General features: G+C 44.5%; 1 protein-coding gene across 1 annotated transcript; it reads left to right on the top strand.

Annotated features, from left to right (window-relative positions):
- The first annotated feature begins 1294 nt into the window (after positions 1-1294).
- ZNF212 (zinc finger protein 212) lies at positions 1295-17550 on the top strand. The gene is given in 6 exon segments (XM_082632472.1): positions 1295-1501; positions 1503-1601; positions 12275-12664; positions 12797-12923; positions 14615-14704; positions 15505-17550. Coding segments are annotated over 6 exon segments (1686 nt in total). The 5' UTR covers positions 1295-1390; the 3' UTR covers positions 16374-17550.
- Positions 17551-17596: the final 46 nt, after the last annotated feature.

Here is a 17596-nt window from a genome sequence, read left to right on the forward strand (position 1 = left end):
CTGGGGTTCTCACTGACCCAGAAGCTGAGTGGAGCATGCTCCCCAGGGGGTTATTGATGGGAGAGAAGCACAAAAGACATGGTCCCTGCCATCTAGAGACTTGCAGGATAGTAAGGGGAACAGACTAGAAACGGACTCAAAGCCGTGGTCTATAAACTTTCTTGAGTTAAAAAAATGTTTGGGCATACATATATGTACATAAATGTGTTAATATGTATGCTATAAATCATATGATAGAAAATTAAAGGGACAAGATAAATATTTTACAGCATTATTAAACTTTATATTATTTGTGATTCAAAGAATACCTTTTTTCTGTCACTGAAAATGAGGGTTTGGGTAAGATGATGTCTAAGTTGGCTCTCAGCTCTGCATGTTACGTTCATAGTGTACAGATGTGGAGATGACAGGATACAAGTACTAAGAGTATATTTCCTTCATTCCTCTAATACCACTGCCACCAATGGGAATAATTGTGAACTGCATTTAAGTTTATTTAAAGGCATGTGTCAAGATCTGAGTGTCATTGGGAAAGGACAAGTGGGTGGCATCTAAGAGATGCAACAGGTGACATTTATCTTGGTGAATTCATTGCAGTTCAAGGCTTGGACCTTGCCAAAGCAAAAACAAACCAAGGGCTTCCCTGGTGGCGCAGTGGTTGAGAGTCCGCCTGCCGATGCAGGGGACGTGGGTTCGTGTCCCGGTCTGGGAGGATCCCACATGCCGCGGAGCAGCTGGGCCTGTGAGCCATGGCCGCTGAGCCTGTGCGTCCGGAGCCTGTGCTCCACAACGGGAGAGGCCACAGCAGTGAGAGGCCCGCGTACCGCAAAAAAAAAAAAAAAACCCAAAATGAGAAATTGCTCGTTAGTGAGTGCTTGCTAAGTGTTAGGCATTCAGCTGCACAAGCACCTTACTTACATCTGTTATCTTGCAATGAGTAATAGGGATCGGGAATGCTTCTTGAGCTCCTAACCTGCGACAGGCACTGTTCTAAGCACTTGATTTGAACTAACTCATGTAATCTGCACAATAACTCTATGAGATACGTGCTACTATTATCCCTCACTAATGATGAAGTCATGGAGGTGCTGATAAGTTCATGACTTGGTGTACTTTTGGAATAAAACTGCTTGCCATTTGGGACCGTATCTCTTTTCCCCAACAAGATTACACGTTCTTCCCTCAGAGCAAAGTCTGATTTTTATACTTTTTTGAATCCCTCATAGCACCTACCAGAGTGCTGGGCACGTAGAAGACACAAAAAGGTCCATGGGTTTGCCTTAAATTCCGAACACGCACTTGACTGGGAAGCACCGAGTCCTTTTGTCCCTCTCGGGCTCGGAGTGCCGAGGTGCTGTTCACCCTCCTGCCGCATAGGGGCGCAAGGGGAATGCCGCGCGGTGAGGAGGAGCGGCTGGCGCCGGTATTGGCCCGGGAGGGCCGAACTCCCATAATGCACCTTGTATCAACACGGCGCTGGGGGCAGCTTGGAGGAGGTGCCGGGGGCGCCCAGCGGACCCGCACGCACCCCGAGGCTTATCAGGCGGGGCCCGGGTGTTGGGGGGCGACTGGCAGCCATGGCGGAGTCGGCGCCTGCTCGGGTAAGAGTCCTCCTGGCGCGGACCCGAGGGCGCGTTCGGGACGGCGGAGCCCCGGCCGGGGCGGGGCTTCGAGGTGCGGGGCTGGGCGGCCGTGGTCCGCAGCTGGCGTGGGTCAACGCCGACCTCCCCGCGCAACCCCGGAGCTCTGCCGTCCCCCTGTCGGTTTCTTCCACGTCGGGCCACAGCCCGAGTGCCACGCGCCTTCGCCGAGAAACTTCTCGGAGGTTTGTTTCATGTTCTTGGATTTGCTACCGTCCCTACACGTTTTCGTCGCGCCCTAAGAGAGCCCGTTTCCAGGCTGGCGAGGGGGCGCGGATTGGAAACCCTGGGTCCCCGTCGCTGCCAGTGAACTTGCCCGGTGCTTCGGGGACCCCAGGACTCTGCCTCTCTGCGACCAGCTCGTTCTCGGGCTGATGGGTTTCCCTCGTTCCTTCTGCCGTGCTCTCCTGCTACAGACTCTGCCCTGGGTTGCAGCCGCAGGTTGAAGTCAGGCTGGGCTTCCTCTCCTTGGGACAGGTGTTATCTCACGGTGTAGTTGTTGGCTTTTGTCTGTGAAGCTGTCGACCCCTTTCCCTCTCCCCCTTCCCCAAATGTCCCCATTCAGGGAATGGCAAGACGTGGAGCTTGGGCACGGTGTCGGGAAACTAGGTGTCAGCCGTAACTCAGCTCTCAGCTATCCACTTTAGTGATTTTAGGCAACTTTGTTCACTTGAAGCCTCCTTTTCCTTAGCTGTAAGTTGAGAGTGTTGGACTAGTTACTAGACGATCTCTAAGGTTTCTGGCAGCTCTGACACGCTCATATTATTACAAAGTTGTGGTTATTTTGATGATACAAGATGATTTGTTATAGGAAGGGTAGATGGAGTTTAATTGGTTTTTAGTGCAGCATTTCTCGATCTAGAAACACTTTCAAAATCATGTGAGACCTTTGTGAGAATAGAGGGCTAAGGAGATCCTGTAGTGAAAACTTGACCATGAGCTGGGTGCATTGTATTTGGTTCTTGTAGGAAGTGGGTAAGAACTAAGGGGAAGGATTGGAAGACTTAAAGAACACAGTGTTTGCTTTCAGCAAATTATGGAAACAAGACACAAATGTTCATGATATCACAATATTTACCTCGTTTTTTTTTTGTTTTTTTTGTTTTTTTTTCTTTTTGCGGTATGCGGGCCTCTCACTGTTGTGGCCTCTCCCGTTGCGGAGCACAGGCTCCGGACGCGCAGGCCCAGCGGCCATGGCTCACGGGCCCAGCCGCTCCGCGGCATATGGGATCCTCCCAGACCGGGGCACGAACCCGTATCCCCTGCATCGGCAGGCGGACTCTCAACCACTGCGCCACCAGGGAGGCCCCTATTTACCTCGTTTGATTCCTTTAAGTTAAGGTGATCCAGTCAAAGACTTGCCTTTTCCCCAAGATCAAATTGTAGTACTAAAGTCGAGCAGGAGGACAAGTTACTAATTTCCAGAGTACTTATTGACTGGTCAGTGCGGTTACCTACATGTCTTCAACAGACCTTGTTAAAAAGAATTCTTGGGCTTCCCTGGTGCTGCAGTGGTTGAGGGTCCGCCTGCCGATGCAGCGGACGCGGGTTCGTTCCCCAGCGTGGTTCCAGCGTGAACTGGAAGTAAGTTCTTACCCCCAAGGCGTGATTGCAAAGAAAATCATGTCAAACCTTGGTGCTGGGAGATGGGTGCAAGGTGCCCCTTGAAAATTCATGTTGACTCTCAAGTGGGTTTATTGCCTGAATTCACACGACCTTGGTGTCTGGGAAACCTTAAGCCAAGAATTTAGTTTAAAGTAGAGCCTCCAGCCATCTATAAGAAATAAACACAGATCTTCTCCAGAGGAGTCTACACTTAACTCAGACGTCAGATAATTCTCAGATAAAATTCCAAGAAAAATGAGTTCACAATAAAAAGTTATCCAAAAAGCGATGAAAAACTATGAGAAAAAGCCAGTAAAATTAATGGGCAACAAAATTAGACCTTCAGAGATTTCAGATATTGCAATTCTAGAAGAAAAACATATTGGAATTGCAGTAGGACACACACACACAATCTGCACTGGAGGACATATTTGATGAATAGCTAATGGCTGAAGATATTGTAGGACTGATGCAAATACTAATACTTAGAAGTCCTGTAGATCCCAATCAGGATAAACATAAAGAAATCTCTACCTAGACACATAATAGTGAAAGTACAGAATACAAGTCAGAGAGAATTCTTAAAAGCAGCCAAACAAAAAAGATTAACTTCAAATGAACCATTGTAAGGCTGATGAGGTTCAGCTTCTCAGCAACAGTGGAAGCTAGCCAACAGTAGAATGGTTTCATCAAAGGGCTAAAAGAAAATAACTATGTAATCCCATATTTTAAAACTGTGCAAAAGTATCTTTCAAAAAAACGGTAAAATAAAATATTTTCAGACAAATTAAAACTGACAATTTGTTACCAATATACTCTCATTAAAGGAAGTTCTAAAGGATATACTTCAGGTACAAGGAAAATTATCTTAAGTGGAAAGTGAAAGTGTAAGAAAGTATGATGATCCGTTAAAATGGGTAAATCTAAACAACTATTGACTGAATAAAACAGTAATAATCTCTTGTGGGTTAAAAACAAAGGCAGAATTAAAATACATGGCAGCATTGATGTAAATGTTAGGAAGAGATGATCAGAATTCAGATATTTAAAGGTCTTTGTAAGTAATTTCTAGGATGGTTGCTAAAAGACTAGAAATTGGCTGTATAACTTACAATTTAAAAGGGGGGATAATAGAATAAGAGAAAATGATCTAAAAGAAGGCAAGAAAGAAGATGGGATAAATAGCACAAAAAAGGTAAAAATAAGGCTTCCCTGGTGGCGCAGTGGTTGAGAGTCCGCCTGCCGATGCAGGGGACACAGGTTTGTGCCCCGGTCTGGGAAGATCCCACATGCCGTGGAGCGGCTGGGCCTGTGAGCCATGGCCGCTGAGCCTGCATGTCCGGAGCCTGTGCTCCACAACGGGAGAGGCCACAACAGTGAGAGGCCCGTGTACCGTGAAAAAAAAAAAAAAAAAAAAAAAAAGGTAAAAATAAAATAGGTCAACAATTACAATAAATGTAAATGGACTAAATGTTCTAGTTAAAAGGCAAAGATTGATAGGATTGGTTAAAGTTCAGCAAATGACTTATAAGAGATACAACTAAAAGATAAAGCTATAGAAATGGTTGAATATAACAGGATATGAAAACATGTACCAGGCTAATACTAATCAAAAGGAAAATGGCTTAACTGTATTAATATTGCTAGAGATAGAGGGCTACTACTACTTTTATAATGGTAAAAGACTCAATTTACCAGGCTGATAGGACATTTCTAATCTTACGTGCACCTAATTATATTGTCTCAAAATATATAAAACAAAAATTGATAGAACTACAAGGAAAATTCATTTTCATAGTAGAAAATTTAGTACAACATTATTATTTTATCAAGCAGAGAAAAACTAGTAAGGGTGTAGTGCATTCAATAGAACTTTCTGAGATGATGGAAATATTCTCTCTGTCCTGTTCAGTGTAGTAGCTACAAAGTACATGTGGCTATTTGAGCACTTGCAATGTGGCTCAATAGCTGAGGAACTGAATTTTTAATTTAATTTTAATTAATTTAAATTTAAGCATCCACATGTTTCTAGTGGCTGTTATATTGGACAGCACAGATATAGAGGATAATACTAATTTTTTAATCCATATATCAATATATAATTTCAGTGTTCAGAGAGATTAACGAAAAAAGAGAGAAGGCAAAAATACCCCATTAGAAATGAAAGTGTGTTCTGGTGGCTGATGCTGACTGTAGACTGGGACCTTAGGTAGGGTTGTTGAACAGAACATCACCATCACCACCAACAACATCCCTCTCCATGTGGCTTGGGATTCTTCAGGTGATTCCAGCACCTACATGCCTATGATTTGCTCTGCTTGACATGGAGTGGGGCAGACACAAACTGTCCCTGACAAACCCTCCTTTAATTGCAGATTCGTGAACAAAATAGATGTTGTTGTGTTAAGCCACAAATTTTGGAATTATTTATGATATAGCAATTGATGATTGGAACAGATACCTATGGAATATATTTAAATACCAAAAGGTATTAAAAAATACCAAAAGGTATTTAAAAATACCTTACAAAAGGAGTATATACTGTGTGTGTGAATTGAAACATTTTATCCTAAAGATGCCACTTCTCAAATTTATCTATGGATTTGATGCAGTGCCAAACAAAATCTCTAAAGATATTTTTATGAAACCTTTCGAGCTTGTAAACTATCAACAGGCCAAAATTAGTCAAGATACTCCTGTAAAATAAGGAGGTGGGACTTGTATCAATAATTATCAAAAAGCTGTGGTCATTAAGATGGTAATTTTGGTAAAGCAGTAGAAAAATTGACCCATAGAACAGAACAGAGATGCCAGAAACAGACTGACTGTATGTATGAAAATTTGATTTGACAGAGATAGCATTAAAAATTAGTGGGTAAATGATGGATTTTTCATTATATAGTATTAGATCTATTGACTTTCCATATGAAAATCGAGGCTTGCACTGTACACAAATACTGTCTCAATTCTAGTTGAGATAAATGCTTAAATGTGCAAGTCAAAACTATCAAGTGTTTAGAAGACAGTATTGTGGGAAATAGATTTTTTTTTACACCTGACACAAAAGTTCAAACCACAAAAGAATTAATACTGATAAAACTCAACTACATTAAAACTAAGGACTGGGCCTCCCTGGTGGCGCAGTGGTTGAGAGTCCGCCTGCCGATGCAGGGGATACGGGTTCGTGCCCCGGTCTGGGAGGATCCCATATGCCGCGGAGCGGCTGGGCCCGTGAGCCATGGCCGCTGGGCCTGTGCGTCCGGAGCCTGTGCTCTGCAGCGGGAGAGGCCACAGCAGTGAGAGGCCCGCGTACTGCAAAAAAAAAAAAAAACAAAAAACAAAAAAAAAAAACAAAAAACAAAAAAAACTAAGGACTTTTAATCAAATGATAATAAAGAGAATTTTAAAACGAGGCACAAATAAGGGAAGTTATTTGTAACACATATGACTGATAAAGATTAGTATACAGAATTTACAGAGAAATTGTATGAGACAGCCTCATAGAGCCTATGAGAAGTCAGATAACCCAAAAGATAAATGGATTAAAGATTTCAGTCAGAGGAAGTTTGAATGGCCAATAAACATAAAAAAGATGCTTATCCCTTGTTAAAAATCAAGGAAAATGCAGGTTAAAACCATGATGAGGTATCATTTCAGATCTACTAGAGGGACGCAAATTTTAGTTTGACAGTAACAAATGTTGATGAAGCTGTGGAACAGCCAGCTTACAGACTTCTGACAGGAATGAAATTGGTATGACTGCTTTGGAAAACATTTGACATTATCTGCTTAAGTTCAGGATGTGTATATACCCTATGAGCCAACAATTCCCCTCCTAGGACTATACCCTTGGGAAACTTGCCCATGTCCACTAGAAGCCAGACACAATTCTGTTTATCATAGCACTGCGTGTAATGACAGAGATGGGGAAACATCAATAGTGGAATAGAAAAATAAACTGTGGTACAGTCACATGACAGAATATTATACAGCAGTGAAAATGAATTAATTAAAGCCACCTGCAACAACAGGCTATTCCCAGGAGTTGTAGAAGAGTGACTTGTTCATATAAAATCCTAAAACATGCAAACTTTAAAGAATATATGTATTTTTGGAAACAAACGTAAAAAGACAAACAAACGTGAAAAAGGGCAGTTAATAGTAAGAACCAAATTTGGGATAGTCGTTACTTCAGAGAGTTGCACAAAGGACTGTAAAGGTGATATATATAAAACACACACGTACACACACACACAGGCATACCTCATTGTATTGTGCTTTGCTTTATTGCACTTGGTAGATACTATGTTTCTTACAAACTGAAGGTTTGTGGCAACTCTGTGTTGAGCCAGTCTGTCATCGACCATTTCTCCAACTTATTTGCTCACTTTGTGTCTCTGTGTCACATTTTGGTAATTCTCAAAATATTTTGAACTTTGTCATTGTTTTTATATTTGTTATGGTGATCTGTGAACTTTGATGTTAATATTACAGAAAGAAGACTCAGATGATGGTCAGCATTTTTTAGCTGAAAAAATTTAATTTTTTAATTAAGGTATATAGTTTTTTTAGACGTAATGCCATTGCATTAGACTACAGAATAGTGTAAACATAACTTTTTTCTATGTACTAGAAAACCAAAAAATTCATGTGACTTGCTTTATTGTGATACTTGCTTTAAGAACCCACAGTATTCTCTGAGGTATGCTGTGTGCATGTGTATATGTGTGTGTATGTGTGTATATACATATATATTTAATTTTAATTAATTAATTTTTTAAACTGAGTGGTGGTTACATGGAGATTTGTTGTCACTACTTTATATATTTTATGTATTATGTAAATATTCTTTTTTTAACTATTCAATATTAAAAAGTCATGGTATCTCAGAGTTAGAAGTGACCTTAAATATCATCTAGTCCAGCTTAAGCAAGTATCACTTTAGAGCGTTATTTAATTGTTTAGTGTTTTACTCAAGCAGATTGTAGGTGTCTTAACAACAGGGGCTGTGTCTTGTACTTAATGGGTTTCAGACCATGGCTGCAGGCCCAATGTATGATACATGATCTGACACTATGATACAATATGCAAGCAGGACTGTCCCAGAAAATCTAGAAATATAGTTAGTGTAAGTGTACTTTTAAAAACTTTCTCACTACCTTCAGGAATATTCTTATATATGGAACTTAAGAAAAAAATTATGGAGGAATACGTGTTTATTGAAAAAGTCAAACAAGCAATAGTTTATAATCAAATATTAAAATTCCTCTCTCTCATATCCTGAGGCTGACTCGTGTTAGTATAGTTTGGTGAATATCTTCCCAAACCTTTCTGTGTGTGGAAACGTATACACGTATCTTTTCTCTTCTTTAGGAAAATTAAGTCAGAATAAATGTTTCCCTAAAAGTTGACAGCCTATCAATGTATGATGAACAGTCTTCCAAACCATACATATAGATCTAACTCATTCTTTTTAACAGTCGTATAACATCATCTTGGGTTGTGCCATAATTTGTTTAACCATCCTCTTATTAATAGACATCTAGAGGGAGTTCCCTCGTGGTCCAGTGGTTAGGACTTGGTGCTTTCACTGCCACGGCCCGGGTTTAATCCCTGGTTGGGGAACTAAGATACCGCAAGCCACGTGGTGTGGCCAAAAAAAAATTAGACATCTAGATTATTTCCAAGTTGTGGCTATTCCAGAGAATGTTGCCAGTAATCATCTTTGTATGTATGTCACTAAACAATAATGCCATTTATTTTTGAAGATTCCCATAGTGGTATTACTAGGTGAAAGGGTTTTTAATGACTTTCTGGATATTTTCTTTCCTCAAAGTTTGTAGTATTTTTCATTCCTTCCAGGAGTGTTAGGAAAGTGCCAGTTTTACCACATCAGAGTCAGCTCTGAATGTTGTTCCTGTCCCTTTCTTTCATATTTCTCAACCTTGTGGGTGAAAAGGGGTTTCACTTGGTTGTATCTGCATTCCTGACTGCTAATGTGGCTGTCTTTTCATTGGCTTATTGACCACCTGCACTTCCACTTTCCCAAATTATTTATAGTTGCAGTTTTATCTTTGGGTTGTTTATCTTTTCTTTGCACTTCATATCCTGTTTACAAATATTCTCTCCCTGATTGTTTTTAGACTTTGTTTATGGTCTCTTTTATGATAGCTAATATTTTCTCCTTCCTTGACATTCTGAGTGCTGTTTACTGAGATATAATTTACATACAGTAAAATTTACTCCTTCGGCATAACTGTAGTTAAGTGAGTTTTGAAAAATGTGTAGCCATCATATTACCAAGTCATAGAATATTGTCATCATCCCAGAAATTACCCCTAAGTAATTAAATTCCCCCAATCCCAGCCTCTGGCAACCACTGATCTCTGTTTTGTGTCTATAGTTTTGCCTTTTCCTCAATGTCACGTAAATGGAATACAGTGTGTAGCATTTTGTGTCTGTGGCTTCTTTCACGTAGCCTAGTGATTTTGATATTTACCCATGTTGTTACAAGTCTCAATAATTTGTTCCTTTTCATTGCTGAGGAGTATTCTGATATATGATATGTCTTTCCTAGGGCTGCTGTAAAAAAATCCCATCAACTAGGTGGCTTAACCAAAAAATTTATTGTCTCGCAGTTCCGGAGGCTAGAAGTCTGAAATCAGGGTGTCCACTGGGTTGGTTCCTTATGAGGACTGCGAGGCAGAGGCTGTTCCAGCTAGGCTGTCCCCTAGCTTCTGGTGGTGCCAGGTGTCTCCTTGGCTTGTTGCCGCATAACTCCAGCCTCTGCCTCCCATTTTCACGTGGTTGTCTTCTCCCTGTATGTGCCTTCACATTGTCTCTTCTCTCTCTGTGTGTTTGTCTCTGTCCGTATTTCTCCTTCTTTATTAGGACACCAGTCACATTGGATTAGAGCCCACTGTCATGACCTCATTTTAACTTAATTACTCGGTAAAGACTATCTCCAAGTAAAATCACATTGTGAGGTACTAGGGGTTAGGATGTCCACATATCTTTTTGGGGAGACACAATTCAACCCATAACATATGAATGGACACAGTTTGTTTGTTTATCCATTCACCAGTTGATGGACATTCAAATTGTTTCTGTCATGATAGATAATTTAAAACAAAAGAAAAGAGGAACCTTGGCTTGCCTGCTCTTTTTAGCCTTTGACTATGTGGAAGAGGAGGGATGTTATTTCTCTGCTCAGATCCCAACCCACCTTCCTGTTTGGAAAAAGTGCTAGAAAGCGACACAGTGCTGGCCACAGAAAGGAAAGAGGAGATTCCAAAAAACTAGAGACTTAGAGATTTAAAGTTAAAAGCAGAACATGTGATGAAATGAATTTACCCAGTAATCTAATTTTTTTTGTTTCATTTGTATTTTTCTTTTACATTAAACTTTTCTTTAAATCTTTTTTAAGGGGGATAGTTAAGCTTTTGACTCGTATGCTCAATAATGAACTGAGTTGGTTAACTGGAGTAGGTCATGGCCAAACTTAAGTGTTCAGTTCTGTGCCGGTTGGTTTCATCTTGTCCCCTCTTTCTCCAGACCATAAGCTCTGGCCCGAGCAGTTCTTTCAAAGATATTTCCTTTCAGTGCCTTGTTCTCAGTGTCCTCATTATGGTTAGAGAAGCAGCCTTGCATCAAGTGTATGCTGTTCCACTGGAGAATATGAAGTTTCAGGGGTTTAGGACTGAAATGAACATGCAGTGGGACAGTGAGGGCAAGAGAGCAGTTCAGGAAGACTTCCCAAGTGTTGGTTTTAGTAATTTTGAGTTTCAGCCACAGTGATTTTTCTACTGTCTGGGACAGACCATAAAAATGTGAAGACTAAGGACAATGTCCGAGGACTTGTCATTTAAGTAAACGTGTATGAAGGATTTAGTAGGTGTTTTTACTACACTAGTTGCTAGGGTGCAAAGATGAATGAGGTGAGTCTTGTAGGTCCTGCTAAGGAATTTTGTCTTGATTGTGGGGAGCCACTGAAAGGTTTTTAGCAGGGCTGACATGATCAACTACAAGTCAAGCAGGAATGTGAAGTTGAGTGTGGATGTAAGTTACATCATTTATCATAGCAAAGTATTAGAAATAGTCCAAAATATCAAGTAGAAAGAAATGGGCTTAAAAAATGAATACTGATGCAGGAAAGTCTTACGGAAGATGCTGACAGTGAAACACAGGTAACAGAACATGTACAATATGATTGTAGTTTTGTTGAAAAAGAAATAAGTTAAAAGATGAAAAAAACTTATAGGAAATACACCAAAATTCCAACAGCTTATTTCTGGATGGTGGTATTTTACATACATTTTTCTTTCTTTCTTCTTTTCAGTTTTTTCTTGTTACAGTATAGATGTATAGTTTGCAGTATCAGACGAGATCGGGTGCGTTCAGGGTGGTATGGCCGTAGACTAGTTTGCAGTATCAGAATGTAAAAGCACCTGCTTTTTATTTTTATTTATTTTTATTTTTTTAATGTTTTTCATGCTTTTATTAGTTTACTAAGTGGTATATGCCTCTTAATCTTTTTTTAAATTTATTTATTTATTTATTTATTTATTTTTGGCTGTGTTGGGTCTTCGTTGCTGTGCGCGGGCTTTCTCTAGTTGCAGCGATCGGGGCTACTCTGTTGCGGTGCGCGGGCTTCTTATTGTCGTGGCTCCTCTTGTGGAGTACGGGTTCTAGGTGCGCAGGCTTCAGTCGTTGTGGCACACGGGCTCAGTAGTTGTAGCTTGCGGGCTCTAGAGCGCAGGCTCAGTAGTTGTGGCACATGGGCTTAGTTGCTCTGTGGCATGTGGGATCTTCCCGGGCCAGGGCTCGAACCTGTGTTCCTTGCATTGGCAGGCAGATTCTTAACCACTGCGCCACCAGGGAAGCCCCCACATGCTTTTTAAATTAAAAAGAAAGAAAAGAAGTAGAAACTAGGTGCTATAAGCGCTCTTGGACCCACTGGACCCATTGTGTTTTTTCACCTGTTGTTTGGAAGTGACACTGACTGCCTGACGCTGTATCTGGTTCTTCAGCACAGGAGGAAGCGCCGCTCCACCCCTTTGACTTCCTCCACGCTGCCCCCACAAGCACCAGAGAAAAGCTCCTATTTTCAGACCACAGATATCTCACTCTGGACAGTGGTGGCCGCTATTCAAGCTGTGGAGAAGAAGATGGAGTCCCAGGCCGCCCGGCTGCAGAGCCTGGAGGGCCGGACAGGGACCGCCGAGAAGAAGCTGGCTGACTGCGAGAAGACGGCCGTGGAGTTGGGGAACCAGCTGGAGGGCAAGTGGGCGGTTCTGGGGACCCTGCTGCAGGAGTACGGGCTGCTGCAGAGGCGGCTGGAGAACGTGGAGAACCTGCTGAGGAACAGGAACTTCTGGGTCCTGCGGCTGCCTCCGGGCAGCAAGGGCGAGGTCCCCAAGGTAAGCCTTGAGGGTTGAGAGTCAGACCAGAGGGGGTGGGCCCAGCCCTTTGTTAATGAAGATTCTCAGTGGCTGGCTTTTCCTTTGTGGCTTTGATAGGAGACACTCACTGTGTGACATTTGTGATTTCAGGTGCCCAGGTCACTTGAAAATGATGGAGTCTGTTTTTCAGAGCAGGAGTGGGCGAACCTGGAGGACTGGCAGAAGGAGCTCTACACAAATGTGATGAAAAGCAACTATGAGACTCTGGTCTCTCTAAGTAAGTAGCAGAGTTTTCTCCCTGGAATTTGCTCTCAGGCATCCTACAATTCTTGGCCAAGTAGCTTGTGACCCAGGCTGCATCTGTGATTCTAGTGGGCTGTGGATCCTCTCTTGGCCTTAGCCAGGTTGAGAAATGGGAGTCTCCAGGCCCTGAATTTATGAAGACTTTGGAAAGGTCTTGGTGTTGTGCATTTTGTATTTCTTCTCTGTGCTCATGTAGTCAGTTCTTTTTTTTTTTTTTTTTTTTTTTTTTGCCGTACGCGGGCCTCTCACTGCTGTAGCCTTTCCCGTTGCGGAGCACAGGCTCTGGACGCGCAGGCTCTGCGGCCATGGCTCACGGGCCCAGCCGCTCCACGGCATGTGGGATCTTCCCGGACCGGGGCACGAACCCGTGTCCCCTGCGTCGGCAGGCGGACTCCCAACCACTGCGCCACCAGGGAAGCCCTTTTTTAAAAAAAATTAATTAATTAGTTAATTAATTTGGTTGCACCGGGTCTTAGTTGCAGCAGGCAGGCTCCTTAGTTGTGGCATGTGAACTCTTAGTTGCAGCATGCATGTGGGATCTAGTTCCCTGACCGGGGATCAAACCCAGGCCCCCTGCACTGGGAGCTTGGAGTCTTAACCACTGTGCCACCAGGGAAGTCCCAGTCAGTTTTTTGTTTGTTTGTTTGTTTTTTTGGTACGCGGGCCTCTCACTGTTGTGGCCTCTCCCGTTGTGGAGCACAGGCTCTGGACGCGCAGGCTCAGCGGCCATGGCTCACGGGCCTAGTTGCTCCGCGGCACGTGGGATCTTCCCAGACCAGGGCATGAACCCGTGTCCCCTGCATCGGCAGGCGGACTCTCAACCACTGCGCCACCAGGGAAGCCCCCAGTCAGTTCCTGATAATATTTACTAATAGATAAGATGTCATCATGTGCCTTAGAGTATAACATGGCTAGGGTTCCTCATGCTGCTTTTAATACTTAGGACTGCTTGACAAGAAATCCTTTGTTGCCTGGGATGGGCAGACAGCATGGGCTCACCGAACACTGTTTCTTGGCGTTTACCTGGAATTACAGATGGTTCTTGTGGCCCCAGTGTTCATTTTGTGTTGATGAGAAGTGCTGATTGATAGATGTACATCTTTATATGTAAAATATAGGCTATTACATAATAAATGCATTTTGTTTGGTTGACAAAATCTTTTAGAACCTAGGTCCGTGGAGGCTTGTCAAGAAGGCCAGCGTGTCTGGAGCGAAGTGGAGGGGGAGGGAAGTAGCAAATGGGTCAGAGATGGGACTGTGTGACCTCGACTGGGTCACGTGTTCTGCTAGTGGCTGTTTCCTTGTCTGTCATAGTGGGGGATAGCGGTGCTGACCTTGCCTGCAGTGCTGTAGCCCAGATGAAGTTAGATACCCGGAGGGGAACCCATGTCTGTGGGTGGCAGTGGTGGTGTTGGAAGGAAAGCGGCGGGCTCTGAAGCCTGACCACCTGCACCTCAGATGGCTGAGAAGGGGCATTGAAGGCAGCAGTTAGCTGAATGGACCACTCGAATTGGCCATAATTTTCTAATTGTCCCAAACTGCTAAGGGAAAGTGACTTTGAATCTTTTGAAGTTTTAATATCAGCTCCTTGACATTGGTCACCTTGTTCATCGGCAAATGACCAGTACTCTCTCCTGGGCTCACACTGTGCCGTTTCCAACCCAGAGGTGCTTGGCCAGCCGGAAGGAGAAGCAGAGTTGGGTACAGAGATGCTGGGTGACTTGGAGGAGGAAGACTCTCGTGGTGTCCACCCGGGTGAGTGGCTCCAGAATACTCCACCCCAAGCCCGCTCCCTGCAGCCTGTAGTGAGCTGCCCCACCGCTACACTGCCAAACACTGGTGGTGAGTGACCTCATCTGGCATTTATTTGTTCTAAAGTCCTTTATGATTATCATCAGCTCACCTATTACATGTGTATCTTACCTCCTTAACTGCTCTGTGGAGTCCCTAAGGTTCACGGCTGTCATACTTCTGTATGCCCTGCAGACAGTGTAGAGTGTCTAATAGGCCTTAGTCAAAACCCACTGGAGATTGAGAATAGGGTTGGTCAGACCTTCAGGAGTGAAGCTAACTGGGTAAGGGGCAGGAGAAACCGTTGTAAACCAGGTAATTTGGGGAGAATATGCAGGAAGAACAGAGCTGGATACGTGAATTTTTAAGCTATAGGTTTGGTTGTTTGGTTTTTTAAAATTATTCACATTTATTATTTTAACACTCTGTAACACTTAAATTAGCTTAGGTGTTACCTATGTATATTTTACTATTTTCCACAGAGTTGAATACAAATTTGTGGACAAGCTTGGAGAATTTATAACACTGTTCTGTAAGAATAACATATTCGGATTTCCGATCAGTATGTCTCTACCTGAGTATAGGTTACTCTTTCAGGTCTTGCAGCCCAGTCTGTCTCACCCTCTTGCAAATTATCCTGATTCCCTTGATGCTGGGGTACTTTGATTTAAGCCCTTCTGAAATTCACAGACGTTTGTTCAGCTCTGAAAAAACCGAAGGTGCTAGAATGTGATCTTTTTTGTGGCTCTTCTTTGTCTTGGCAGTGGAAGGGGTTATGATCAAGCAGGAGATACAGTACACGCAGGACGGCTCTGCGGACCTTCCTGGAGAGTTCTCGGGCATTGCCGAAGAGCACGCTTTCCTGAGCCCGGAGCAGCCTGAGCTCTGGGATGGTCAGGGACGTTCTGTCCTCTTGGAATCAGGTCCCGGGGACACTAATCCAGAGGAGCCCATTGCGGGCAGTAGAGACCCTAGCGGTGGCAGAACTCTGGGCTGCCCCCCGAAGCAGAAGTCTAACAGGCAGCTGCAGCTGGGTCAGCAGTGTGGGCAGGGCCTGAAGCTGAAAAGGGACACTGCTGGCCCCTACGAATGTTCCGAGTGCGAGGCCATCTTCCGCTGTAAGCAGCAGCTGGCCGCACATCTGCGGACCCACCCCGGATGGGAGCCTTACACGGCCTCGGAGCCAGAGGAGAGCCTTCGGCCCCGGCCCCGGCCCCGGCTTAAGCCCCAGCCCCGGAAGGCGAGGCTGCACCAGTGTGATGTCTGCACAAGGAGCTTCAGCTGCAGGGTGAGCCTGCTGACTCACCAGCGCTGCCACCTGCAGGAGGGGCCCGGGGCCGGCCGCCGGGTCCAGGAGCGGTTCTCCCCCAACAGCCTGGTCGCCCTGCCCGGCCACATCCCTTGGAGGAAAAGCCGGAGCGCCCTCATCTGTGGTTACTGCGGCAAGAGCTTCAGCCACCCGTCCGACCTGGTGCGGCACCAGCGCATCCACACGGGCGAGCGGCCCTACAGCTGCCCTGAGTGTGAGAAGAGCTTTGTCCAGAAGCAGCACCTCGTGCAGCACCAGAAGATCCACCAGCGGGAGCGGGACGGGCCAGCCCTGGAGCCCGGAAGGCCCAGCGGCCTGCTTTAGGGGCGCCAGCCCCTCGCCCGGCGGGGGAGGCGGAGGGGGCTGGCACTGTCCCCCCGAAGAGACAGTGTAGCGTCAGGGACTGACTGCTTTCCGAGGGGAGTCACTTTGATTGGCTTTCCCTTGACCAGGCGCCAGGCCGAGCCCAAAGGCTGTCCCGAAAACCACGGAAGAGGAAGAGTCGGGGCTGGGCCTGTCCTGCCGTCTTTACCTGCTGCCGAGTTTGCCATCTCTGTGGCACCGTCAAGTCTCTGCTTTTCCCATCCGAGTTGATAGTCGTGGGCTGGGGTTGGCTCTCTGAGCCCGCAGGGCTGGTGGCCTGTTCCAGGGCCCGTCCCGGCATCCAGGTCTTCCCGAGGGTTGAGTCGGGCCAAAGGAGCGAGCAGACGTGTGGAAGCATTTAGCCCTCTAGTTGCTCTTCTTTTGTCACCTGCTTGTTAATAACAAGTAGAAGAAATAATTTAAATGAACTGCTCACCGTGCTCTGAAGAACTTTTTTTTTTGGAATTAGGTTTTAGTTGGTTAAAAAAAAAGTCTGACAATTTTTAAATTTCCAGAGTTGTAGAAGTTGTTCCTAACATGGGGACTGGGCCTGCCCTCTGGGAGGGGATCATTTATGGGGCTCTTTTAGCCCACCCACGTTTAGTTAGGCCAGAGATCAGGGCCGTAGTGCTGGGCCCCCTCTTGTGCGGGTGCTTGGCACTCCGAATAGGGCTACCTGACCGAGGGGAGGAGAGTAGTAGGGTTAGACCCCAGAGCCCCTGCTGGGAATGAAGCGTCCTGCAGAGGAGCTGAGGTGCGGTCCTGCTTCTCTGAGTTGGGGTTTCTCTCTGCTCTTCCATCCCGTCCTTGCTGCCGTTCTGCAGCCTCCCGGCGTAGAAGACTACTTTTTACTTATGGTTGTTCAGCTTATACCAGTGGTTACTTGAGTTGGTTTTTATTATACCAGTTGTTTCTTGAGGTTGTTCAGATCACACACTTTCCACAGTAGTTCTGGGACTGACTATTCCTGAAATGATGGGAAGAAAAGCACACAGATGCCCATCTCTCAGGAGTGTTGAATGCCTGCCCCACTATTGTTTGGGGAGATGAGAGTGGGCTCCTGGGTCCTATGTGAATGTCCCCTTTGATGTTTGCAGTTGCCTAGAATAAAACTTACCACTAGCAAAAAAAAAAAAAACCCACAAAACTCCTGTTTGATGTTTTTCTCCATTTGTCAAGAATAC

The sequence above is a fragment of the Mesoplodon mirus genome (genome assembly GCF_964341445.2).
Source record: "Mesoplodon mirus genome assembly, chromosome: 9".
Taxonomy (NCBI): Eukaryota; Metazoa; Chordata; class Mammalia; order Artiodactyla; family Ziphiidae; genus Mesoplodon; species Mesoplodon mirus.